At 55.3% G+C, this 27,144-nt stretch overlaps 1 protein-coding gene across 3 annotated transcripts; it reads right to left on the bottom strand.

Moving 5' to 3' along the window:
- Window positions 1-29: 29 nt before the first annotated feature.
- B3GAT1 (beta-1,3-glucuronyltransferase 1) lies at window positions 30-26,503 on the bottom strand. Of its 3 annotated transcripts, none has more exons than XM_053594478.1 (7): window positions 26,076-26,503; window positions 7,737-7,849; window positions 7,457-7,603; window positions 3,733-4,241; window positions 2,800-3,096; window positions 2,196-2,296; window positions 30-748 (listed from the first exon to the last, which is right to left on the bottom strand). In XM_053594478.1, the coding sequence occupies exons 1-6, from the start codon at window positions 26,180-26,182 to the stop codon at window positions 2,210-2,212; spliced, it is 1,260 nt and encodes a 419-aa protein (XP_053450453.1). In that variant the 5' UTR covers window positions 26,183-26,503; the 3' UTR covers window positions 30-748; window positions 2,196-2,209. The 3 variants fall into 3 exon arrangements, with proteins under 3 accessions (XP_053450453.1, XP_053450454.1, XP_053450455.1); XM_053594479.1 differs by lacking the exon at window positions 26,076-26,503 and adding an exon at window positions 25,026-25,752 and having other exon boundaries at window positions 7,754-7,849; XM_053594480.1 differs by lacking the exon at window positions 26,076-26,503 and adding an exon at window positions 25,026-25,166.
- Window positions 26,504-27,144: the final 641 nt, after the last annotated feature.

Here is a 27,144-nt window from a genome sequence, read left to right as displayed (position 1 = left end):
TGGCTCTAGGGCCCACCTCCTTGCCAGTGCTGGAGGAGAAGGCATGAGGGAAGTGGGGCCAGAGGAAGGGACTCCACTCCCGCTACAGCCTGAGGTACAGGGAAAGCCTGTTGGCACAGCCAGGCCCCCGATGTAGGGCTGGGTGCCTGTTGGGATCAAAGACAGCCTTATGTTCTGTAAACATGAACCAGAGGAGAGCCAGAGAGGTATGTCTGATTTTGGAGCAGCTCTGGAGAAGAGCAGGTGCTGAGGAGGGAGTGGGGCATTCCTGATGCCCAGGGTTGCGCTCTGGTCTTCAGAATTCCCTGGCTGGGTGTCTTGTGTGGCTGAGCTGGGCCCAGGTGCAGAGGGCTGGGGAAGGCCACGCTCCACTTGACTGCAGGGTCTTCTCGCCACCCCCTCCCAGCCCCATGTCACTCCCGGGCAGACATGGATGTTGCAGCAACTGTTCCTGCAGCCCCGTTGGCGCGGGCAGCTCCTGGGGAGGGGTGCTGGGGCACCGGCTTTGCCGGCAGCTGCACCCCCACCCGCCCTTGGGTCTCTCAGGCCCTGGTCACGTTGGATGGAGAGAGCAGTTCTGGTATTTCTGTGCTTAAATTCTCTGTCCTTTGTCCTGGCATGAGGCTGGGTGCTCTCACAAGCCCCCAGTATAGAAAGGAGGGTGTTGGTGATTCCTTAGAGTCTGCCTTGGAGGGACCATCGCCGTGGGGGAAGGATGGAAGGCCGAGAACAGGGTCTGAAGAGGCTCCTGTGGGGGGAGAGGAGGAGTGAGTAAGGTGTGGCCCAGGGAAGGGCCACCAGGCACTCACCGAGCCGCTGAGGGCAGGTGGGGAAGGTTCTTTCAGTGGTGAGAACCCCTGGTGAGGCAGGGAGCGGACAAGGTTCCATACTGATGCATTCTAAGTGGCCTAGCCAAGGTGAAGTTTTGAGTTCAGGGTAGCAAATAGGCAGAGTGATACCCTCTGGTCTCCTGTGGTTGCAAACACGATACAGAAGCTGTTGTTTAGCTTCAGGGCCAGAGGACAGATGTCTGTCCTGCTGTCTGAACTCCCACTTTTATCTGGAATAACCTAGAGCAGGGAGTCAGGAGTAAAAGGTGCTTCTCGGAGGTATGATAAAATCACAGAAAAGTGTCTCAAAAATTCCGGGCTTTAGCTGGGCTTGGTGGCTCACATCTGTAATCCTAGCACTCTGGGAAGCTGAGGCGTGGATTGCCTGAGCTCAGGAGTTTGAGCCCAGCCTGAGCAAGAGTAAGACCTTGTCTCTACTAAAAATAGAAAAACTAGCCAGGCATTGTGGCGCACACCTGTAGTCCCAGGTATTTGGGAGGCTGAGGCAAGAGGATTGCTCAAGTCCAACAAGCCGAAGAGTTTGAGGTTGCTGTGAGCTACGACAGCACCGCATTCGACCCAGGGGTACAGAGTGAGACTCTGTCTCTAAAACAAACAAACAAAAAATTCCCGGCTTTCCTCACCCAGCACAATTCACTGGTGCCAGTGTGTCACTTTGAAAAAGTCACTCAGCTTTCCTGAACATCATTTCTTTACCTGTGAAGTGCAGATAAATCCTACTTCGATAGAGGAATTAAAAGAATCAAAGTAGCAAGATTTATACAGGACTTATTACGTGTCACAGGTGCATCATGACCCATTTTATAGCTGAGGAAACTGAGGCACAGACAAGTAAAGCAAAGCCGGACAGTGAGAGGTGGCAGGCCTGGGAGCTGAAGTGGGCCCTGGGCCCACCCTCTCACTGTGACCTGTGCTCACTACGGAGGGCCACGTTCAGTGGTGTGGAGCTGTGAGCTGGGCAGTCCTTGTCCTGGCCAGCAACGAAGAGGACAAAAGGGAGAGAGGCAATTCAGGGAGCTCGAGCAGGTGAGTGGTCTAAACAGTAGCCCCCACAGTGGCCCAGGTCTTGTGGCCAACATGGCAGTAATACTGACATTGGGCAAAGAGGCATAAGGACGATGCCTTCTGAAGCATCTGGTTGACAAGGACCCCGCTGTGTGGGTGAAAGTGGCCCCTGTGGACTTTCATTTGGCACAATAGGAAGGGGACTTTGGCTGTACCTCTACTTTCATCCATCCACATTTGCCCTATCCTCCCACAATTTAATACCCAGAGGAAGAGCTCCAGAGCCTCCAAGCCTGGCATTACCTTGCCAGTTCACGGCCCCCCATGTCTTCCCTGTACCTGCGTCCTGAGGCTCAGATCTCCACCGAGGGGTCTGTGAAGCCCTTCTTCCCCTCATTCACCAGCACTGGCTTCTCCGTCCGTGTGTGCCACACCAGGATCTGTGTGTCCAGGGACACAAAACAAAGTGGGGCAGTTCTCTGACCTCGCCCAGACACCCGACAGCTCCCTGCTCCCTCCCACACCTGCAAGTATTTCTCCTGCTCCTCTCTTTCTGCCCTGTTTCACTGAGATTTTCTCATTTGTTCTTGATTTCTACCCATCCCGTGTTCTTGCTGTTTGCACGTGATGCATTCGAAGTACCAAGTCGAGAGCTATAGAAAACAGACGTCTCAAGATTTCCCAAGTGCTTGCACATGTGTGTGTTGTATGTTTGTGTGTGTTGTGTTGTGCGAGTGTTGAGTGTGTGCATTTGCACGTGTGCTCCTACGTGTGGTGGGTGCATATCTGCCCAGCAGGGGCTCCCAGAGCACTGCTCTTCTGAAGGAGATTGTGACCCCCATCAGCTGCTGGAGGCCGCCCGCGGTGCCTTCCAGGAGGGGTTTCAGAAAGGCGAGGCTATCATGAGGTTACACTTGCGTCACTGTCATCAGGGGGGTCTTACCTTGGTGCAGTTGGCTGCCTTGGGCTCAAGGTCATTGAGGGTAACAAGTTCTCGAAGAAGGCTGCTTTCCTGATAGCCTCCCTTCACTCCACGTAGCTTGAAGTAGGCCTGGCTTCTCTGTAGAATGAGCCTCAGGTTGACTGCAAATCCAGCCATGTCTATTGCAAAGGGTCGGTGGGGGTCGAACACTGTCTTCCAGCCGACCACCTTCCCTGCCCCATTCACCCGTGGGGCCTCATACCGCAGGCCGCCGACGAAGGCCACAGGCCACACAGACACCCTCCTGGTGCTCCGCATCTGCAAGTGGGAAATCCAGAGTCAGGACGCCCCCTGCCCCCGAGGTGAGATCAATAAATTCGGGGGCGGGGCTGCCCCGTCTGAAGCCATCTGGGGCCATGCAGTCCAGCCCCGCCCCTGGGCACGGCTCGGTGATGGGCACCTGCTGAGAACCTGTCCTAGGCAAGACCGCACCTCTCAGACCGGCTGATGATCTTTTCCACGTGACCCTGCTGCTGTTCCCTTGCACAAAACCTCTAGTTTTTTCCCCTTGAGAATCTGAAATGACTCCTCCCTCTTCCCCAGACTAACAGACCAGTAGATTCCAAGGGAGCTCAAGCTATTTTACCAATAAGGTTTCTGTAGCCACAAGGAATGACCCCAACCCCATCCCCGACGCCCAAAGCCCTCATTCCGAGAGGGTCTGTATGGCCAGGACCCCGGCTTAGGGGCGCCGACCACCGCTCGCGTTCCCTTATGGGCAGGGGGCGCTGTAACCTGCAGCGCCGTCTCTCATCCCCCCTCCCTGACGCTCCGCGGTCCGCCCCGCGGCCGGCCTGGCGCCCCCTTCCGAGTTTCCTCCGGTTTGTGCGTCCTGTCCCCAGGAAGGCCGGCCGCTCCGCCACCAGAGTCCCCGCGCCCACTGCCCTCGCGCACCTCCTCGAAGAGCTCCAGGCTGTAAGTGTTGTCGTCGTCGGCGAAGTACACCACGCCCGGCTGGGTGGAGTTGCGCGGGAAGGTCTCGCGCAGCCAGCGCAGGGCCAGGTTGCGCTGCATCGTGCCCCGCGGGATGCGCGGGTCCCGGGCGTCGCCGCGCAGCTTGTAGTTGCGGGGCGTTTCCACGTGCAAGTGCGTGTAGTTGAGGCCGGTGTCGCGCAACAGGCGCGCGGTCAGCGGCGTCCGGCGCGGCGCGTCCTCCACCACCAGCCAGTGCAGGTTGGGCACGTGCAGCAGCGTGTTGGCCATGCGCGTCAGTTCGGCCTTCTGCACCGGTCGGCTGTAGGTGGGCGTCACCACGTGAATGGTGGGGAGAGTGTCCGACCACGGCGGGGGCCGCGTGTACACGTACTCGGTTCGCACCACCTCCACAATGTCGCGGTCAGACATGCAGTACTCCCTGGGGTCCGTGCCCGGGGGCGTGTCACGCCGGGGGTCACTGCCTTCATCTGCATGGTTGGGAGACAGGAGTGTGGGAACTGGAGTGCCGGCCTGGCTCTGATCACACCATGCAGGGCTCAAAGCCACCCCTCCTGCCAAGACCATGTCCTTTGCAGTATGGGCCTCAGGCCCCTGTCTCCTCTGCTCTATTAGAGCTAAGGTTGAAATCTTCATCCCTGGAATTCTCCCAGAGATTTGCCTGCTTCAGATGCCAGGGATGATACAGAAATACTTCTTATTTTTTCATACATAAAAATAACATTTGGAGACCTGTAGTTATTTGAGTGCAGCTGGCCGCTGGCCATATTTCAAGTTTGCACCCAGGGTTCCTAAACGCATGGCACTTTACGTGGCAAAGTATGCGGATGATCCCCGCCACCCCACGGCCCTCCTCCTCTGGCCTGAGCCTACCACACTGCTCTGCACAGGGCTGGGCTAGCACAGCACATGGTGGGAGTCCCAAAGGAGCCTGAGGCTGGCTTGCCCTAGATTTTCACAAGCCCTTTAGTTAAGTGAGGCCTCTGCCCTCCTGGCTTTATATAATTAATTCTTTGTAACTTGGCGCAGAACTTCACATTTAACCTCTGCATTTTATTCCAGTGGATTTTGCTCATAGTTGTTAGGATATGTGTAACCTAATAGTCCCATCAAGATGAGAACTCATGGCCATGGGTATTCTTGCTTTCAATGAGTTCCTTCTGTTCAAGTTCTTTCTGTTTGAAGGACTCATGTACCAATGATCATTTGGCTCTCACTGCCTCATCTCAGTGGAGGGTGGTAATGGTCAAAGGTCAGACCTAGACCTCTGAACGCCCAGGTTCAGACCATGCCCAGTTCTGTTGCTAACTATACGTGCCTTTGAGCAAATTAGTGTCTGGTGCTTTGATTTCAGCGACTGTAAAATGGAGCTAATAGTAGCATCTATCGAGTTGTTATATGGATTAATGACTCGACACCCATCAAGGGTCAGACCATTGGCAGGCACAGTTCGGGTCATTTTGTCATCTGTGGAAGGGCAGGGATCAGCCCCACTTCCTCATGGCTTTTGGCCATGAAGGATGAAATGAGCAAGTCACATGAAAAGAGGTGGCGCATGGTCTCAGGGATGATGCTGTGCAGCACCCACTCTTTTACCTCCCTCTGTCCTGACACTGCCAACAGCAGCATGCAGGTGTGGGGTGCTTGTGTGAGGCACCTGCAGGTGAACCCAGAAGGAGGCAAGGCTAATGGCACATTAAGACACACGGCAATAGCTGGGTGCCAGGGACCCAGGCCCGAGACAGGATGCTGGGAGGGGACGGAGACCAGCACATAACTGCCAGCCCAACTGCAGTTATTAAAGGAAACTGTTTGAGGGGGTTTGGGGTCCAACTGTATGAAGAGAGCAGAGCTGACGAAAGAGGGTGGGGTGCCCAGGATTTTGACTTGGATATAAGGTTTAATTTATGCTGCAGTCAGTAAGGCTTTGGAAACCAAGGCCTGGGGAGGCGATTTAGAGGCATTTTGCCCAAGCTGTCTGCCACCCAAATCGTTCCAAGCGCGTGGAAGACTCATACCCTTGGAAAGTGCTGCCACCTGTGCCCTGCCCTTCCCACTGGCCTCTGGGCTCTGCAACTGTGAGTCATAACAGCCTCCTGGTGACCCTAACTTCATTTCATGGCAGCTCTTATTCGGTCCCTCTTGGCATGCTCTGACGACACAGAATGCCAAGTCCCTATCCTTAGGCACTACTATCCCCGCTTAGCAAAACAGCCTGATGTCTTCAACCCTAGACTTCTGCCAAGAATGCAATCAACACAGTATTATGTCACTTTATATATAGTAGTGTTAAGCCCTCTAGAATGTTGTATTTGCAGGATAACCATGATTCTGAACTGACAGGCATCAAAGAGAGGTGTTGGGGCTGGAAGGGGAGGGTGATAAGTAACCTGACATTTGACTGTGTGGAGCAGCATAGCTTCAGGCTGTGATCTTTGGACACTGCCTGCATCTTGGGGTTACAGGCCACTGTGGATTCACAGGTGCTACCCCAGATCCACTACCTCTTGTGCTGGGGTGGGTGAGGGGGCCCCCCTGTGTTGTTATGCTCCCAGGTAACATGCACCCCACAGTGGGAGGATGCCTGTCCGAAAGCCGTGAATCTTTACATGATGTGAGGGGCAGGGGGCAGAAGACAGCATGAGACCAAGGGCTGAGGACTGAGCAGCAGCCAGCGGTGGGGCACGTGGAAGGCTGGAGAACAGGGAGCTTGGTGCGAGAGGAAAGGAAACCTCAGGACTCAGAGCCAGGGAAAGGTGGCTCTATTTACGATTCTATTAGTTCTTTGTGGGACTTCCTCTCTCTACAGGCATATTTCCGCCAGGGAGGACTAGACCAGGGCTTCCTGAATAGGAAAAGGAACAAATAATATACTCTCCTGGAAAGGCTTTAAAATCCTATCTCACCCTCTCCCCTGCCCCCAGCCAATGCTAAGTGGTCATATGCCTTGCACATCATGAAATTGTTGTGTGTGCGCGTGTGTGTACCAATCATGTATGTTTTAAAAAAAAATCTGTCTGAAGTCTGTTAATGCTGTAACATCTTGGTGCCTTTCAAACCTGGGGAGGGACTGCCCCTTCCAGGGCTAGCTAATTTCTAGAAACAGTGAACACCTTGCCTGCAAATATACCTTTCACATGGAAACTAACCAATCCAAAGCCCACACCCCACTACCTGCTTTGTGGACCTCTCACACCCAAGCCAATAAATCCCCCTCTTCCCTGAACCACCCTTATGCCCTAGATCATACCCAAATTATTCAAATTTATCTAATTTTGAGCCTGCCCAGCTGCTTACTGTGCCTTGCCTTTTCTTTCCTGCAAATCTCATATCATAGGGTTTGTCCATGCCAGCCCATCCCTCCTTCCACCTCCTGGCTGACCCAGTCTTCCCTACGTGGCCCCACGTGGCATGGAGAGTCCTCTTCTCCTGGGAGGTGAGAGGAGGAAGCTCTTCTGTCAAGACAGTTGACTTGGTGTCTGTCAACCTACTAACCCAGGCATCTCTTTAAGAGTAGGTAAAGAGCCTTTTCCTGGCTCTGAATCCTGAGGTTGCCTTTCCTCTCACACCAAGCTCCCATACAACACACAAGGTCATGGCCCTGATGACCCTGTGGCTCCTCCCTGCTGCTTAGCAAGAACATGAACTCCTGCATGTTAGCTGTAACCACTCTGGGGCGGCTCACCCTTGTGCACAGTGAGCAGGGGTGCGAGGGTGCTCTGGTGCCACACGGTGATGAGCAGCGTCCAGGGCAGCACGATGAGGACGATCGCAAGGATGTCCCGTCTCTTCGGCATCTCCAAGGCTGGCTGCGTCCACGGCTCCTCATTACCTGAGTGGTGGTAAGGTCAGAAGAGGGATGGCCACAGGGCGGTGGCAGCACAGGGGAGAAAAGAACAGGCATGGCCCGGGCTGACCAGGCATGGAGACAGCAGAGAAGCTGAATGTTGGCAAGCAGGTCTTACCAGCGCTCACAACCCACCCATTGCGGAAGCAGGTTTGGAGAGTCCCGCCTGACTGGAATCTAAGAAGGGGTCGCTGTTCAGGGGCAGGGTCAGGAGCCCTGGGAGGTGGACACCTGCAAGAGAGAGCAGAAGAGGATAGCCAGAGACCTGGGCATGGGGATGGACGCTTGCTGTATCCCCTCTCCAGATGGTTCTGGTGTCTTCTACTAAGGAGCACCCGTGGTCTCCTGGGCCAGCCAGCATCCCCCAGCCCACCCCTCACCACTAAAGCCCACTCTGTCCCCAGTTCTCTGGGGAACTGAAGCCTCATTAGGGTGAAATGTCACTCACAGGCAGGGCCCTATAGTGGAGACACAGGAGGAGCCCTCATTTTGGGCTATGGGTGCTTTGTCTCCTACAAACTCCTCCTTTCTTATCCAGCAAGTGACAGGGCCCAGTGTCCCATGACAGGAGGCTGGCTGAGTCTTGTGGGGGAAGTAGAGTGACATCATGTCACATGCCTCAGATCTAGCCCCCATCCCTCCACACACGGGGCTGCACAGGACTCCATGTTAGGCCACGTGTTGGCTGGCATGATCTTAGGCCATGATGAAGAGGGATGGGGACGCTAGGGCTTGGCTAGGGCTGCCAATAAGCCAGAGAAGAGTTCTGTGTTCCCAGAGACCCTTGCGGGAGCTTTCTCAGATCCTTGCTTTGGGTAAAGGTTCTAGTCCCAGAAGGGAGAGAATCCAGGGTAGAAGGCAAGCGTCATGCCAGCTCAGTGCACGGAGCGAGCCCAGGCACCCAGCATGCTCCTGCTCTCCCTCTTTTTCCTCCTGCAACCTCTTTGTCCTGCTCCCACTTTGGGCACCTCCCCATCTTCTGTCTGTCCACACAGGCTGTCTTTACCATAAAATTGTTCTGCAACACTACTGATGTCCAAAGGTGGCGCTGGACACTTCACATAGCCCTGCCCAGTGCAGTGCTCACAATGACCCTGTATGGTGGGCAGCACTGAGATCCCTGATACAGCTGGATTCAGCAAGGCCAGAGAGGGTGAGTAACTTGCCTGAGGAGCCAGAATCCAATCAGGGCCATCTACACTGTCATCAGGAGTGTGGGATGGGAGGTCCCCAAGCCCCCACAACCTGGACCAGGTGAAGGTAACCAAGGGGCACATGCAGGCCAAATGCTCTCTCTGGCCTGGACTAGTACCACGTCAGAGCCACTCTCCTCTGTGACAGCTGTCTCCGCTGCAGGGTCCCAGCACCTGCCTGGGGGCTGGAGCAGGAAAGAGGGGCAGGAAGGAAAGGATGGAGGCACAGGGGCAGGGGCCGAGCATTCTGAGGCCATCCAGTCTTTTTGTCAAAACATCTATGAGAGCAAAGGGAGAGGGAGAGAGGGAGAAAATCTCTAAAAATAAACTTAGCAATAAACCCGGTTGTGCATTAATTACTCTGGAAGCCATTATGGCTTGAAAACCTCATAACTTTAATGGAGGCTATTATAAGCATAGTAGCAAAATCGAGGAGCTAATTACCAGGCGGTTATTAAGCAGAACACAGAGCGCCCCCCCACCCCGGGGAGAGCCAGCTGGCCAGCAGGGGGCAGGGACGTGGGAATTGGTGTGGGCAGGGCCCTGCGAACACCCTGATCTGTAGCCAAGTCCAAGAGGGGCTGTAAGGATGACCAGTGTCAGTAGTGCCTGTCTGCAGCCTGCACCTGCCTGTGGGAGAGGCTTGGCCACACCCAAAGAGCCCAGGGACAAGACCCCAGGGGACAAGGGGGGTGGGGAGAAGGGGGTGCTTGAGGAAACGTGGGTGTGGGCAAGCAGCTGTGTGCAGCTGTGGATGAGCGGGGCCTAGGACTGCTGTGGTCACCACTGCTGCCCTGACACTTGGCATTTGGGTCTGTGACTGACCGCCCCATCACTGGCATCTCTTGTACTCAGCACACACCACCTACCCAGGAGAGCTCACTCCTGGGTAGGTGGTGTGTGCTGAGTACAAAACATCCGAGATTGTCTGTGCACACGTGTGTGACTGAGATTGGCTAAAACAAGCTGAGGAACCATTCAAGCCACTCCTCTCTTGAGGATAATAAAAGCTTTTTTACCCAATAAGATCAGGATAGTAGCTAACTGATTAGTCAAAAGAGTCCGTTAAGGTGAATAATCATTCTAAATGATAGATTCATGTTACTCACATTTCAACTTAAGGAACTCCAGAGAGCCAGTTGTTCAATAGATGATATTTCCCCACGATTGCATAATATTCAGTGATTTTCTCAGAATCCAAGCTACCCATTGCTGGCTGGCTCTCTGCACTGCTACCTTATCGATGAAGGGTCGGGAGGTCTGTGCTGACCTTTGACATCAGCCTCACCAGAGCACACTGCCTGCAAGCTCCATTTTTTTTTTTTTTTGTAGAGACAGAGTCTCACTTTGTTGCCCTCGGTAGAGTGCCATGGCATCACAGCTCACACCAACCTCCGCCACCCAAACAGGTGGGACCGCAGGAGCCCGCCACAACGCCCAGCTATTTTTTGTTGCAGTTTGGCCGGGGCCGGGCTTGAACCCGCCACCCTTGGTATATGGGGCCGGCGCCCCACCCATTGAGCCATAGGCACTGCCCCAATTTTGTTTTCTCTGGAGTGATTCAAGAAGTGAAGGAGCAATCTGATGAGTAGAGTACGCTTTAGAATTCTATGACTTTTACCCACCAATCTTTACCCAATCCAGAGAACTTTTACCACACACTTATTTCAACACACTATTTCAGCAGTCTGCATACTATTCCATGATGATGTTAGCAAGCTTGCTTGTCCTAAACAGGCCAGAAGCAAACATCACCAACTCTGGAGGCAAGTGCCCCAGCAATCTGAGGAGTGCCTGACATCACACAGGCCCTGGCCAGTGTTCCTGACCAGATGGAGAACATGAGGAAATTTGCTAAGTGGATTGAGGAGAGGCTGCATGAGAAAGCTTCTGCTGTTCATCCCCGGGAGCCTGTGTGCCCTAGAGAGAGGGAGGCGCAGACTTTGTCCCACAGATCCGCGGGAGCCCCTAATGGGATCAAGGGATTAGTATTGATTCCGCAGGCACGGCTCTGGAGAAGCTCCCAGCGGCTCAATCTATACCTCATTAACTTAGCCCCGACCCTCTAGCCCCCGGCACTGCTGTTTCCCAGACCCACCACAGCCCTGCTTGGGGGCAGGACACAGGCATGGACCTTGTGCACACATGACCCCTGGAACACACGGGGGTGTCCAGGGAGCTGCTCTGCTCAGGCTCCTGCTCCTCCTCTCCCCTTACCCCAGCTCTCCAACAACGGAGGGGACGGGGCCCTCTAACAGACTCTACTCCGAATCCTACCTGCACAGTTAAGATTCCTGTTCCTATACAGCCCAGTTCTCTGATCTTTACAGCAGCCCTGTGAGCCAGGCAGGGAGATCTCAGCCACATTTTGCACATGAAGGCTCAGAAAGGATGTGTAATTGGCCCAAGGTCACAACATCAGGTGCCGGCAGAGCTGCTCAAACTCAGGCCTTAGACCTTGGATCCAGCATGCCTCCCAAGCCCATACTGCTGCCCCTGCAGACCCAACACTTGCTTCCCCATCATCCTGGCCCACCCTTGAGCTCAACCACTGGGCACTTCTGTCCCAGGGCCATGGCTCTCTGGCCTTCCTGGGTCTCTCTGCACTGTCCATCTTGGTGGTCAGGCTGTGTGCCCCCAGATAGGGGCCCCCCTTAACCTGCTCTCATGGAGCAGCATGGAGCAGGAGAGGAAGGCCAAGCCCAGGATGTCCATGTGCTGCCTCGAGCCTGGCCCATGGCTGGTACACACTTGTGGACACTTCTGATAGGAAGGGCAGCATGGATTCCAGGTCTCATACCACCTTGTTCCCTTCTAATGGGAAAACCAAGCCAAGACTCAGGCAGAAGCGTCAGTTCAGTTCATACTTGGCATAAAGAATCCTTTAATGCCTTGGTTTTCCTCCAGCATCAGAAGTGTAATTCATTGATTTTTTTTGTAGGTAATCCTATTGTTTTTCTTTTTTGTTTTTTCAGAAATAGCCCTTGATTTAGTTTAGTACTTTGCAAGTGACAGTCCATTCTGGTTCACTGCAGGAATTTGAACAGAATAGGATATTGGCCCCAGCTGGCTTCACTAATTTCCCTGACTTATGTAGCTGTGGTCTCAGGCAAAAGTTCAGCCCCCCACCCCAGGGTTCCCACAGAAGGCCCTGAGAGCAAGAATCAGATGCTTCACTGTGGTGACACCAGGAGTTGCTGCTGTCTGCGGGGGCATGCTCAGATGGGGCACGTGTACACACAGGACCCAGTGCTTGGCTCTTCAGGACGAATGAGAGCGGGGGAGGGAGTGGGCAGTCAGGTAGATGGCAAGTTGGGGGACACAGGCCTGATGATGTACTGTGGGCATTTGGACAATGGCTGGCTGGGCTTCTGAAGGCCCCCCCTGGGAGAAGCCACCATGCAGCAGGTTATGGGGATCCTGGAGCCAGGCAGGGGCCGAGCAGCTGAGGGCCAATGTGGCCCATCTGCCGTACGTGGGGGACACTCTCAGGTGGTGAGTTGGAGGCCAGTCCCTGGTGCCTGGTGCCCTTGCCTTTGTGTAATCTGCCCCATGCCGTGGACGGCGCTGTGACGAGCTTCCAACCAACAGAACCTGGCAAAAGCAATGGGCCATCACACCCATGACTACGCGGTATTATGGGAGGGTCTGTCTGTTAGCAGACTGGCTCTAGATCTCTCGTTGCAAGCATGATGAAGCAGGTAGCCCTGTGAGAGAAACCCAGGTGGCCAGGTTCCCCAGGCAGCCCCCAGGAACAGAGACAACCCCAGCCAGCAGGCCACAGAAGGCTCAGCCCTCAGTCCTGCAGAGCAACAGATTCTGCCACAACCTGAGGGAGCCTGGCTGCAGAATCCTCTTCAGTCAACCCCCCAGATGACTGCCCAGCCAACACCTTGCAGCTTTGTGTGAGACCCTGCACTCCTGTGGTGCAGCAGAGAGCAAACGAGTGCTGTTCTAAGCTCTAAGTACGTGGCAATTTGTTGGACACCAATAGAAAATGAGTATACTTGGTTTGGGAGTAGTGATATTCCCCTCCAAAAGGTGGCCTGGTGTTTGGAATGGGCCTGGGGCAAGGAGGAATGATAGCAAGGAAGAAGGGCCATGGAGGTGGGGAGGTAGTGACTTCCAAGACCAAACCGCTCCCTAGCCCTGAGCTGGACTGCTGGGCTCTTTGTGGGAACTGCTCCCCAGTCTGACCAGCCCCAGAGATGGGCACAACCCTCAGTAAGTAGGTCCCCTACCATGCAGGAAGGGGCCAAGCAGCCTGGTGCCATTCCGCCACTGTCCTGGCATGGCCAGCACATTCCGGCTGAATGCCTTCCTCTCGCTCAGCCACGGAGCAGCACCCATCATAACAGGGGAGACCCGCCACAGACACAGCCTCTGGCCACTTCCCTCCCAGCCCTTTGCTCTCCCCTGCCCTGGAAGAGCAGTTTGGGCCCTAGAGTCCGACAGCCACGTCTTCCCTGCTACTTTTTCCTCCTCTGCGGGTGACTTTGGTGAGTTGACCTCTCTGGGCTTTGGCATTTCCATCTGTACAATGGGGATAAAAATAGTACTATCCCTCACTGGTTTGTTAGAATAGGGAAAAAAATCAGTGTAAATTGTCTGCATAGCCAGTAAAGTCTGGAAAGGGCCGTACTTGTCAGTCTTACAGCCTGGAAGGGGCCTGGGGGGGCCTGCTTGCCTTGCTTCCCTCTGACTGCCTCTAGCTGGACGCCTGGCTGCCGTAAGCCACAGACCCTGATAGCCTCAGGTCACCTGAAAGCAGCGGCCATGAGGAAGAGAGGGCTGGCATAGTCAGAAGAACAGCTCCTCGGCTCGAGGGCTCACCTGCGCCTTACCACACCCTGTGAGGACCCCAACAACTCCCCTTCATTTCTTTTGACCTCAGTTTCCCCATCTCTAGCATGGGGCTGCTATGCCCCTTTTGTTGTCTGTCTGGTACATCCCATCATGACCTTAAAATACAACACGTCTAAGATCAAACCACCATCCTTCTTCCCAGAGCAACCCGCCGCACGCCTCCTTTCTGTCATCGTCTCGGCGGCCAACACAGAAACCTCAGGCTCGTCCCTGCTCCCTTCCCCCAGCATCAGCTGGGCCTTAGCTCCTCTGTGACTGCCCCAGGCCTGGGCTCCATCCCTCGACACTGGTCCAGGTCAGATCTCTGCTTGCAACAGCCCCTGTGCAATCTCTCTGGCTCCTGCCTTTCCTCAAGTCAGAGTCTACCTACTGCCACTGCCACCACACTGACTCACTCATGCTCAGAATCCTTGGGTTCCTCTGCTCAGCCTGGCATGCAGGGCTTGCTAGCCTCGGCCACACCCCACACCTGCTCTCACTGCACCCCTTGTCAGTCTCTGCCCTGTACATGTGTACATTCCGGCAGGGCTCCCTTCCCGTCACCTTGCAGTGAAAGTGATGCCTCGTTCCCACCTACAGCCAGGGGCAGGGCCAGACCCACAGAGAGGTTTTTAAATTGAGTCAAGATGGCCAAAGAGCAAGCCAGGCCTGGCCCGTGCAGGCAGACTTCCACATCACTTCCTTCCAGCTGCCAACCCGCTTCCTCACCATGGCCTCTGAGCCCCACCTGCTCCTCTGTGTCAGGCCTGGGCTGTTCCCCGGCATGTGTAGGGATGTGTACTTGAGCCTGAGAGGCTGCCTCTGTGGAAGTCTAAGCATTAGTTCGGTCACCGTGCTCGACTCCCCTCTCACTCACCACCCTCTTGAAGCTATTGGTTTGGGAGATGTCAGTCTGGCAGAGGCGATGCAGACTCCTGCTACCCCGGCCTCCTGGATGTACGGTCTGGAATCTGACTCAGGAAAATGGCTGGAGTTGAGTGCTCCATTCTGACAGCTCATCCAGGCCATCCTAGCAAACCACAGAGCGCCCCCTCTGGGTGACTTCACAGGGCACACGCATGCGTGCACGTGTGTTCAAGGCCAGCACCCTATCTGAGGGCGTGCACGTGTGTTCAAGGTCATGTGTATGCATACCCTTGAATGTGGTGATTGCTTCTGAGCTCTGTTGGCAAGTCCCATGATTGGGTCCCTGCTCAAATAAAAGATTATCTCATGTGCCCTTGGCACCCAGCGGCCTCCAGTCCTGGAATATAGATGGGATGACGCAGAGGCCAGCTCGCTCTCTGCAGTGCTGAGGCTGAGGGGGCAGCCACTGCTAAAACCACTGATAACACACTGCCTCTTGCTGCGTAGTGCTTTGTGGCTTCCACAATGATTCCACACTGGCTATCTCATTTAATTATTAAACCCTCGTAACCCCAAAGCTTTGTTCTCGTTTTACAGATGAAGGAACAGAGGCACAGGGAGTTGAGGGAGTGTCCCAGGTGTCCTTGGTCCAATTAGGAAGCAGTGCAGCCACACCCCTACCCTTCTCTGGGCAGAGGTGGCCACACAGGGGCCCTGGCAATGCTCTGTCCCACCTCTCTGGGCCGAGGGATGCGGCTGGGCATCTCCAGGGCACTCTCCTTCCTGCCTGTGGGATTTTGCTAGTGGGGTGAAGCAGCGGGGCAGAGAGGGCTCAGCAAATTCTGCTACCAGACCAGCATCAGGGTTGGGTGGGGTGAGCCATGGAAGCTGCCGCCATCAACGAAACAGTGGCAGTAAGGGTGGCCTGACCCCATCCTCTGCCAGGCTGCTCAACAGTGGCAAAGAATAGTGCAGAACCAAGACAGACCGTGGTGCCTTGGAATTATGGACTCCGGAAGCTGGGAGGGGCATGGCCCTTACCTCTTCCCACCCTCTCTACAAGGGCAGCTCAGCAAGGCTGAGCCACAGCCTAGGGAGCGCTCTGGTTGGAATGAGAATCTCTCATGGTTGGCTGGCTGAGCCTGCCCATCAGCAGCATGGACAGTGGTGCAGGTCTTGGTGAACGGCTTGGCACCTGCTTGATCCTGGTTAAGACCCAGGGACCAGAATTGAGTGGGCTAGGTAACTAGGTGCATCTTGCCTTGGGACTGAGTGTGGAGGTGTGCATGGGCCAAGACAGCTGTGTAGGGCCTCTCACGACCCAGGCAAGACTGGAGTGTCCCAGAGGGAGGGTGTGGACAGGGGCAGTCTGTCCCTGGAATACCGTCCTTCCCACTTTCGTGTTTGCCAGGCTGCTCTGCCTCAGTTTCCCTCAGTGCTGGCGTCTGTGTGGTTCTGGGTAAGGGTTCTGGTGCGACGAGCTTTGTGCCTCTTGTGTTCCCTCTGCCCACTCTGAAGGCTCTCCTGGCCTCACCCCTCCCCAGGCCTGAGCATTCAAGGTGCTCAGGCCACCAGATGTCCGGCCCTGTATCATTTGACCCCTAGCCCTGAGACACGCTCTCCTTTGGGAGACACCAAGCTTTACTTACATCTGCATTCCTGACCCAACCGACCTGCATTCCAAGGTCCGAGCCTCGGGAAGCCTCCAGGGGAAGCTTGACCAATATCTCTGTGACACAGTTTCCTCTCCTGTAACTCTTACAGTGGCATTTAGGGGTCAAATGAGGGAATCTGTGGAAAACATGTAGTATAGGGCACAGAGGTAGCACTATGAATGTGAGAACACATAGAAAGGTGGTTATAACCACCACCATCATCATGCTTTAAAACTCAGCTGAGTCCAAGTGCTGGGATAGCAGGGGCAGCGGCCTTGGCTTCTTCTCTGTGGTCAGCACCTCCAGGCACTGGCAGCTTTTCTAGCAGATACCTCCCTCCCCAGGACAAGGCAGTGCTGGGGCTCGGAGTCCCTGGAAACCAGGCACGCTGGCATGCAGCAGTGTGACAGACAGGGTGGCCTTGGAGGGCAGGCAGCCACACGTGGAGTCTGGTGCTCTGCCCCTCACAGGCCTGGCACAGTCTACAAAGCACTTTCACCTGTATTTTCCTGTGACGGCCTCAGGATAGTTCCCTTAGGTGAGCACTGCTCTGTCACCCTGCCTTTTCATGTTGGTAAACTGAGGCTCAGGACTGAAAGGCTGTGCTACAGTGGACAGCAGGGTTGCCCTGGTGCTGACACTTACGGCTGCTGCTTCCCTCCCCAATCCATGCACAGGGTAGTCCTGTTCCCCTGCCCAGTATTCAGAGAAGGATCAGGGATTCCATTCCAGAAGGTCACATGTCCCCTCTTCTCTTGCCCGCAGAGCTGTCAGAGCACTGAGACTTGTCATCTAGGGTCCAGGGCCAGCTCACACTGGGCACCGTCACTTCCTATCCCTTCTCCCTGGATGTAGTCTTGGGCTCCTGGAAAACTTATCTCTCACCACCTCCCACCTCGGAGGCTCCACCACCTCCCTCTGTTCTGCCTACCTATCCCTAAGATCCCTTTCCTGGGACACCAGGCAGCCAGCCCACTGCCTGGGCGAGAAACAGTTAACAGACGGTGTTGGAGGGGCTTGCTGGGTGAGTGGGCACAGCCTGAGAACTCCCGAGAGCCAGTGTGGGCAGCATGTGCCCCCCAGCACAGCAGCTGTAGATGTGACAAATGGAGGGCCCCTAAATCTCAGTCCCTCCAACAGTAGATCATGCTGACACTATCTATAGGTTTCCCAGGCCATTTATTACACAGCGAGCAGCAGGCTACGGATCACCAACCAATCGTTCGCCCAGATGGATCCTGAACATTGCAAAGGCACATGCTTAAGGCAGGCTTGCCAAATACCTGAGGGGCTCTCCAGGGTCTCCTGTCTCCTAGGAGATTTCTCTCTCAGGGCCCTGGGAAGGCAGCAGGAAATGTGTCCTTTCCCTCAAGGTCCCTCCAGCCACTGAGGACCAGGCCAGGTACCTTCATCCCGGAGGTCTTTACCCATGAGGCTAGGCACCCGAGGATGCTCGGGCAGCACTGGGCAGAGGAAGGTGGCAATCAGGGGCTGGACCAGACCAAATGATAAAAGGGCTCTTCCCTTCTCTGCTCCCGTGTGCCCTGAGCTCAGGCATCCCTGAGCGGAGGGACAAGGGCAGAACACCCAGCACACTTTGCTCCGTGGCCTGGCATCAAAGAACCCGTCGACTGGATGAATGGATAGAGAAAATGCGGTACACACGTGCAATGGAGTATTATTCAGCCTTACAAAGGAAGGAAATTCTGACACATGCCAGCAAGGTTTCCCTGAGGATGAATCTCTAGGACATTATGCTAAGTGAGATAAGCCAGTCACAGAAGGGCGGATATTACAGGATTCCTCTTACTTGAGGTATCTAGAATAGTCAAATTCACAGACACAGAAAATAGAAGGGTGTTTTCCTGGGGCAGGGACGAAGGGAGAGTGGGAGTTCAATGGGTACAGAGTTTCCAACTAGTAAGAAGAAAAAGTTCTGCAGATCTATTTCACAGCAATGTGAATGTACTTAAACACTACCGAACTGTTCACTTGAAAATGGTTAAGATGGTACATTTTATGTGTGTGTGTTTTTTTTTTAATCACAATCTTTTTTTTTTTTTTTTTGTAGAGACAGAGTCTCACTTTATGGCCCTCGGTAGAGTGCCATGGCCTCACACAGCTCACGGCAACCTCCAACTCCTGGGCTTAAGCGATTCTCCTGCCTCAGCCTCCCAAGTAGCTGGGACTACAGGCGCTCGCCACAACGCCCAGCTATTTTTTGGTTGCAGTTCAGCCGGGGCCGGGTTTGAACCCTCCACCCTCGGTATATGGGGCCGGCGCCCTACCGACTGAGCCACAGGTGCCGCCCAATCACGATCTTTTTTTAAAAAAGAGCCTGCCATTCATCCAGAAGGTCAGTCTCAGCACTGTTAGTGAGGACTCAAGGGACTGGACTCTGAAGAAGGGGCTCAGAGAGCTCTGCCTGCCGTGGGGTGGGGTGGCACCTGTCTGTGGGCATAGGTGGCTGCTGTGTGTACCCTCAGGGGGCTGTCATTTGAGAGTGACCAGAGGTTCTGGAGAGCTGCTTGGAGGAGGGGCATATGCCCTCCCTTACTCATGGCAGCCTACGGGTCCTTCTCCCCCTGTTGGGCCTGGGGATCGGTAAGGCTGAGAGCAGCTGGGACACTTGTTCTGAGAGAGAGATTTATGTGTGGGAGAAGAAGTTCATATCGACAAGTGATGAGTTAGGAGAGTAATACTTCAGCTTAAGTTCAGAAGCTCTCTGACAGAGAAAGAAAATAACATGCCCAGAGGCTGTATGTCAACCCAAGCAGGCCGGCTGGCGGTCGGTCACGGTGCGGGCAGTGGCTGGTGGGTCCCGTGGCCACTGCGAGCTCAGCACTCTCTACCCCCCATGCAAGAAGGTCTGTGGATAGAGGGAAGGCCAGGGAGAGAGACCTGGAGATCCAGTGAGGGTAGGTGAGTCATGTAGGAGAACTGAGCATAAGTGTAAGCCCATAGCCCTGCTTCTGGGGCTGCCTTACTCCACCAACCCTCCTGGCAGGGTGCACAGCTCTAACACGTCTGAGAGTCAGGATGGTGGGGATGGGGCTGTGGCCGAGGATGCAATCCCTGGCTTTCCTTGGAGTTAGGAAGGTACCTCCCAGGGGACCCCAATCAGCTGTGGGGACCCACAGATCTTCAGGTCTGGGCTATGTAGGAGCCAGGCAGCCCAGAACCCAAGTCTAACCCTCTCGGGGCTGCTGAAAGCTCAGCCTGGTTATTTCCTGGCAAACCTTATTCCTTTGGTGAGAGCATGCATGGACACATGATAGCAGGTTAATGATTCACTGCCTTAATTAAAGTCTGTACGTATTTTTAATTTGTGCCTATGGCCTGAAAGATCTGACCTTCCCAAGGGCCCTGTCAGAGATAGTTTAGGTTAGTAGTTCTGGCCCCAGCTATCTCAGGAAGAAGAGAGAGGGCCTGTCTCTGCCTGGGTGAAGGCCCCCGTTCTGGGGGAGGTGGCTCCTGCCAGCCCTGCACATCTCTGTCTGCCAAGAGGACAGGCAACTAGCCAGAAAGGAAGTTGAGGGAGTGGGCACTAAATTGCTGTGTGGCCTCGGACAACAGTGGGGTTCTTCTGGGCCTCTGTTCCATCTCTATGAACAGAGGAGCATTGCCCAGAGTCACAGAGTCCTGGTTCTGGGAGGAGTCTCACAGGCCAGTTTGGGTCCCCTTTTGCCCTGGCTTTTTCCTGGGCCTTTTGTGGAGTTTCTTCAGGAGAGGAGTGGTGTGATTTCCCCAGGTGAGGTCCAGGCCCGTCCTGTGTTGGACGGGGAAAGGGAGCTGCTCTCGAGCCTGCCACACAGTGAGTTGCTGACACAGCTGCACTTGGGTTTCTGGTTGGCGCAGTCAGCTGACCCCAAGTCCTGAAGCCCAAGAGCCCGCTCCCGCTGCTTGCCTGGGGCACAGCCTCCTGGCTTTCTTGTCTCAAGACCACAAAGGGCAAGCCCAGGCCAGGGCCCCTTAGGTTCCTTCCACCACCCCTGGCCTATCCCATCCCGGTTGTGGCTGGCTGTTGTCTCTTCTGCTGTTTTTATTTTGAACATACTACATATGAGGGCTTAGCAGATGCTTTTTGGGGAGAGTGGTCCCTATAAAACAGAATTGTAGTACCGTACTCCCACTTTCAAAAACGCCAGCCCTCCGTCACTTGGCAGCCTTCATGTACGTCATCTTATCTATCTCACTAGTATTATCTGGCCACCTTCCCATCCCAGGTGAGGAAACTGAGGCTCAGGAAGAGTCAGAGAGGTGAGCAAGGTCAGGTGCTGATTGTGAACAGCCTGGCACGGGGGTAAGCTGTTCCATAAGCATTGAGGTGAATTGTTAAATAAATGAAGATTTTGATTTTCAAATGAAAAATAAAAAAGCACTGAACTATTGCAGCTGAGTGATTAGCATGATTAACTGTAATGACTCACTTCCTCCTCACCAATGTCCCATTATTACCCTCATTTTTGAAGTGAGAAATGTGAGGCACAGAGAGGTTAAGTAACGTCTCAGGGCCACATAGCCAGTAAGCAGCAGAGCGGGGATCTGAATCCAGCCAGCCTGGCTCTAGCAGCCATGCACTTAGCACTCTGCCAAACCATCTGTGCGGAGGCACATCTACAATAGCTCTGTCCACTAGAACTTTCCATGCTGCTGAAAATGTTCTGTGCCCAGGCTATCCAAGATGGTAGCCACCAGCCACATGTGGCTGAGGGAAGCACTTTAGATGTGGCTGGAGTGGCTGAGGAGTTGTTGAAGGTGGGGAGCCAGGCAGCCCCTTACACCCGGGGCTCTGATAGCCAAAGGAATAGCCAGAATCTAGTGCCTACAGAGAAACTCACGGCCTTAGAGGCCAGACTGCTCCCTTGCCATAGAATGAAGGAAGATGGGGAGAGGTGAAGGAGCAGAGCCTGCCGCACAGAGCCTGCCAGGGAGGACAGGCAGAGCCAGGTCTCCAGTCCACAATCCTCATTGCCTGCCTTCACATCTCTGTTCTCTCCTGTCCTCCGTTCCTCTTCCCTCTTCTGCATGTGAACAGATAACTGGTTCACATTCTGCCCATATAAGACGAGCGAGATTCTGCCCAGCTTCTGCACACTGAGCCCTGGAACCCACGGCCCCATGGGCAAGGTTAGTCCTCAAATCCAGTCACCTCTCGATCCAGACTTACACTCTCCACTTGTGGGCTTATCAGTGGCAAAGCCTTAATCCCCACCAGGCTCTTGGCGCTGGGGCTGCCTCCTGCCCTGCTGTCAGCTGGTGTGTGCGCAGGGAGTGCAGACTCATTTTAATATTGGCTGGAGCTAAACCTCATTAGAAAAGTAAATTTGCTGTAGCTGCAAGAAAAAAAAAAAAAGCAACCCACATAACCCTTCCAAAGCTAAATAGAAAACACTAATTTTGGATTATTTGATGTTATTTGATGCTTCATGCTTCCAGCACCTGGTGCAGGGACTGGAACACAGTAGGTGCTCAGTGAGTGTTGGTGCCAGTAGCTGAATTTGCAGGATCTCTGATTGCCCTGTCTCCTTTCAGCAGGGATTAGAAGAGGTCATAGATTTTTTTTTTTTGTAGAGACAGAGTTTCACTTCATTGCCCTCAGTAGAGTGCCGTGGCATCACACAGCTCAGCTCACAGCAACCTCCAACTCCTGGGCTTAGGCGATTCTCCTGCCTCAGCCTCCTGAGTAGCTGGGACTACAGGCGCCCGCCACAACGCCTGGCTATTTTTTTTTTTTTTTTGGTTGCAGTTCAGCCGGGGCCGGGTTTGAACCCGCCACCCTCGGCATATAGGGCCGGTGCCCTGCTCACTGAGCCACAGGTGCCGCCCAGAGGTCATGGATTTTAAGTTTTTTTAGTTTCATCAACTTTTCTTCTAGACAACCATTTGCTGATAAACTAGAATAATTCTATTTAACAATAATCAGACATGAAAATATTGTTGTTGGCAAAGACACTCAGAAAATCTGAGGGGTGCTAACTGAGGGGTTTCCTGGGTTCTTTGTGCCTGGATGAGGAATAGCCAGACCCAGCCCAGGCCGGGAGGTTAATCAGACAGGTGAGGGTAGGAGGTGGGACAGATTGCAGCAATCCCAGTGGGAATAGCTCCAGGGCTGGCCTGGCCAGACAATTGCTACTCTAAATTCTAGAGCCAGCTAGACCCTGGAAGAAAGGAGGGAAGGGTGTATAAAATAAATAAATTAAAATTCATCTAGCATTTCCTCTAAAAATCATCTGGTGGGATAAAGGTTCCCCAGTTCATAGACCTTCAGGAAACCATGGCTCCAAGGGTTCAGTTTTTCCCAAAGTCCACTAGCCTGGCCATCAGCCCCACTTCCATGTCCCCTTGTTGGTTTTCTGTAGGTCCCCAAAGGTCTTGCTGGGCAGCCTGGGGAGGATGTGCGTGAAGGAGGTATCTCTTTTCCTTCTCTTTAAATGCCAGGGTTCCCCAGAACCTGAATCTTTCCCCACCACACTGCATTCCAGGCCCAGGAGGGGTGGGGAAGGGGCCAGAGATGGCGAGAGTCCTCAGTTCTGTGAGGTAGGATGGTTGAGAGAAAGGGGTGCCCTGAAAATCCCTGCTCCTGACCTCCCAGGCTGCCCCTCTTTGCCTTTGGGGTCTCCTGCTGAAAGCCCCTGCATTCGTCACAGTCGCGTGAGAGAGCCTTCCTCAGGAGAATGTCCACCTATTCTATGGAGGGGCTCTTGTAGGCACAGATGACTGCTGACACGAGAATTGGGGGTGGTGGGAAGTAGGACCCTTGGCTCATGCCCCAACTCACTGCTCCGCACACCCTGACTGGTGCCTGTGTCTCTCGTCTCACTCTGCCTCCTTCTCTGCTGTCTGGGGCTCTCTCTGATTCCTTCTCTTCCTGAGTCCCTGCCTCTCCTCTCCTCCAGCTCTCAGAAGAGAGGAGCGCTCAGCCATCTCCTCCAGCCACACTTGACCACCATGCTCACCTCTCCGAGCCTGGGCTCCTGCTCAGCGCATCCTTCTTCACATCTCACACTTGCAAAGCTCCCAGCCTGCCTCACACCCTGTGCTCCACAACCAGGTAAAGTATACCTGATGTGGACGCCTCACCCCCCAGAAACTACTGTGGGAAAACCCAGGTCTCTCCAGAAGCCCAAACGGGAAACATCTTCCCCTGGAGCCTTTGGTCTCTTCCCTGGGCTCCAAACCTGTTCCTGGACCTGCCCCTGTCACCCTGGCCCAATTATTGACCTGCCCCATGCTTCCGGGGGAACAGTTAGTACCTGCTCACCCAGAAACGTTTGTGTACATATTCACCCAGGCACGAGGGAGCTTGTAGCCTGCCTGACTCTGGAGCTTTTCTCAAGCATCTAAGGATCAGGTGTAGCAAGAGAAAAAACAAGACGCTGACCCCAGTGCTGAATGAGGCACAAATACGTGAACTCCCTGTTCCATTAACCTCAACAAGCATTTTCACTTCCATCAAAAGGGGCAGAGGGAAAATGTCATGCAGTTCCAGAACCTTTGGGGATGATAGGCATAGACTAGGAGACTAGAAGTCTCCTTGAGGGACTCCTGGGAAAAGGGTCTTCGTTCCTTGAGCTTGATACTTGGTCCAACAGGGCCCGAAGTGGTCATTAATTAAGCAGGTTCTGGGAGAAACTGTCTCAATCTATGGCTGTTGGTGGAGGTAGCAAGATAGAAGGCACAGAAGACAAGTCTTAGAAAACCCTAGAACAACAGTCCTGTGCAGCTGCATGCCCCCACAGCCCTAGTAACTTATGAAGCTGCGTGCCTCCCATTTCCACACAAATGCCCAGTAGCCTCGCAGTGCTAGGCACCAGCACATCCCTGTCCCATCACTGTAAACAGTGCGTGCCACACACCCCAAGCTCAGGGGTGCACTGGGGACCCCACCCACACTGTTACCCATGCAGACAGAGCAACCCCCACCAGCGCTGGGCTAGTAACTGTCAGCAAAAGGCCCCTTTCAGAGTCTGCAATAGAAATGTCTGGAGTCCCTACAAGAAGCCACCCAGCAAGTGCATGGCTGAGACCAGGCCTCACCAGAGGGCAGAAAGGGGAAGGTGAAGGCGTCAAGAACCCCCTGTGTGCGTGAGGAGGGCCTGTTGGTCTCTTAGCTGCTGGCTTGGTAGGAGGTTTTCACCCCCCTTCCCTGGCACTGTCCGACCAGTGGCGTCTTTCTTTCTTCACTCCTGCCTCAACTCTCAGCTTCCTTTTTCCGAAGTTGTATATTCTGACTTCGGAGGGATCAGGACCTCAGGCCTGAGACAGGCGCAGGGAGGAGGATGGCAAACCTGTCATGCTGCCTTCCTCCTTGCTACAATGGAGATTCCACAGACCTTTGCAGCTCCGGGCCCCTCTGCATGCCCCGCAGAGCTGGGGTCCCCTGAAGTTAACTTAGTGCCCAGGAGCTGCAGGTCGAGTGGGGATGACTGTTGGGGACAAGAAGGGGCGGCATATGGTGTGGGGGAGGGGCACCAGAAACCACCTGATGAGGTGGCCGGGGACCACAGGCTAAACGCCCAGAGCCAATTACCAGAAGCTGCTAAGAACCAGTTTTTCCATTAACCCCATCCGAGGAGGGCGGCAGTGCCCAGGTTTTGTCCCGCAGCCTCTCGGCGGCAGGGCCCCCCAGCCCAACTCGGTTCTCGGCCCGGTTTCCAGCTGCCCCCACTTCGCGCACAGAGCGCACACACACACATACACACACACACACACACACACACACACACACACGAGCGCGCGCCCGGGAGGACATGGCGTGGGTACTGATGCGGACGCATAAAGGGGCTCTGTGCGCGGCGCGGAGCCCGCTGGGGGCGCGGGGCGCGGGGCGCGGGGAGCACTGACCTGCGACAACGAGTCCGGATCGTCCCCGGCGCGGTCCATAGCGGGCGGCGGTCCCTACAGCCCGGCCCCGGCGCCCCCAGGCTGCTGCCCCGGGCCACGCGCGCCGCCCTCCCCGGGTGCTCTCGGTCTTTGGGCCCCCGGGGGCCACTTCATAGCCGCCGGTCCGCGCGCCCGCCCGCCCGCAGCCCCGCCCGGCCCCGCCGACCCGGCCCGGTTCCTTCTGGGCGCAGCGAGGCGGCGGCCGAAGCCTGGGAGCGCGCGGGAGGGCGCGGGCAGGGAGGCGCGGGGAGGGGGCGGGGAGCCGGAGAGGGAGGCGGGGGGCGGGAGGGGGAGGAGGCGCGGGGGGCGGCCGGCGAGGCGCGGGGCGGCCGGGGCGCGCGGCCCGAGCCCAGCCGACCGGGCCCGCGCAGAGTCCCCTCGGCCGCTGGTGCGCCGGTGCCGCCGCGACTCTGACAGCGCTCCCGCCCCGCCCCCACCTCCGCTCCGCGCCCCCGCCCCCGCCCCCGAGCGAGCGCGAGCCGCCGGCGGGACCCGCACCGCTAATGGTCTGTACCAAGCGGGCGGGCTGCGGCGGGGGCGCGAGGAGGAGACCCCCCCCGGGAATTGGTGTCACCCCAGCCCCCCACCCCCGACGCACACCCTCCGGGGAGGAGGAGGCACCAGCTTCAGGCGCCGGACTAGGGGCTGCGGGCGGGGGCCGAGCGCTCCAGGCCTCTGCTCTGTGGAGTTAAAGCTCGCCCGGCCTTGCTGCACCCCCATTCCACCCCGCCTCCATCCTGGCTGTTCCTGGCGCCCAGCTTGGCAGCCTTTCTCAAAGGGTGATTGTTTCCGGGCTGGGCTGTTGGGGGGCGGTTCTCTGGGACTGAGAGGCATCGCTAGGGATCTGGTGGTGGTTGGGGGAGGGGGCGCGGATGCGGTTCCTTCCTTCTCTTTAGGCACCCCAGAGTGTAAGGTGGCTGGTGGGGCGGATGGTACCTTGCCAGCATACAAGGGTGTTCGTGTAGGGTGCGGGTAGGGGTCTTCAGGCGCGGGGCAATGGGGCGGCCCCACCTGTGTGCACCTCTGCGCTGCTGCCTTGTGGAAGGGCACGTGGCAACTGCTGTCAGCCCTCTCCCCTCTACCCCGCTGGTCTCGCTCCAGAGCAGTGCACCCGGCATTCCAAAGAGAAGGCTGGCAGACGGTGCGCTGGATGGAGAGCAGCCGGCTGTCCGAGAATTCCCCTGGCGCCTCTAGCCTGTATGTGCGGGTAGGCTGGGGATGTGGTCGGCAGCGGGTGTGTGTGTGTGTGTGTGTGTGTGTGTGTGTGTGTGTGTGCGCGCGCGCATGGATGTATGCCGGTACACATATACCGTGGCGTGGAGCCATCTGCGGAGATATTTCCAAATGCTCTTCTGTCAACTTGCCAGAGCCTTAGAAGCTATCCTTGGACTTATTTTAGAACTTTGTATCGTCCCTGCTGGTCTTCCTGGACACCTGTGGTGAGCGCCATGTCAGCTGTGTCCTCTTCACAGCCCCAGAAAGGCAGCTCCCGTAGCTGGCCAGAGGCTGTCTCGCAGGTCTGGGTCTGCCACCTCCTTCCCTGTGACCAGCGTTCACACAGTGACCAGCTCTGGACCGCTGCTACGGACGGACGGACTGCTGCATCAAAGTTATGCCACCCATATCATGAGCTGAGGCCGAGAATCACAGGCCTCCTCTTCGTGTCACTTTGTGTGTGTGGAGAACAGGGAGGCAGAGGCTCCAGAATCAGCCACCTTGCGGTGAGGAAGGGGGCCCACATTTGAAAATATAACTAATTATTCTCTCTCCTCCCTCTTGTATTCCTATGCTTAATAGCCCTCTTTGTCAGCAAGAAAGTTCCTCCAAATCTAACCTGAGTACCGCCTGCTGCAGTGCAGAATCAATTCTTCCTTTTTAAAATGAAGCACGAATCACAGCAAGCCCGCTCTGCTTTCTCCTGTTCCTATTGGAATAACCTTGCTCCTTTGGCCTAAGAGAAGCTTTCTTGACACCATGTTTTCCTTCTGATATTTTCTTTGCCTCCATACCCTGCTCCTCCTCTGACTCCACACCAGCTGGAGGGAAGGAAAGGCAGGTGTGGGAGCAGGATGGGGCCTTC

Source organism: Nycticebus coucang, chromosome 6, assembly GCF_027406575.1.
Source record: "Nycticebus coucang isolate mNycCou1 chromosome 6, mNycCou1.pri, whole genome shotgun sequence".
In the NCBI taxonomy this organism is placed as follows: Eukaryota; Metazoa; Chordata; class Mammalia; order Primates; family Lorisidae; genus Nycticebus; species Nycticebus coucang.
Note: the sequence above shows the minus strand (reverse complement) of the source record. Positions and strands in the feature narration are given on the sequence as shown.

What these genes read in the sequence shown, in the direction of transcription:
- B3GAT1 (XM_053594478.1), bottom strand. Translation starts at nt 26,182, where the DNA reads ATGCCGGGTGCACTGCTCTGGAGCGAGACCAGCGGGGTAGAGGGGAGA. An exon ending in CAGCGCAGAGGTGCACACAG is followed by an intron (nt 7,850 to 26,075) that starts GTGGGGCCGCCC and finishes TCTCTCTTGCAG; the next exon opens with GTGTCCACCTCCCAGGGCTC. An exon ending in AGGCAGCCAACTGCACCAAG is followed by an intron (nt 2,297 to 2,799) that starts GTAAGACCCCCC and finishes CTGGACACACAG; the next exon opens with ATCCTGGTGTGGCACACACG.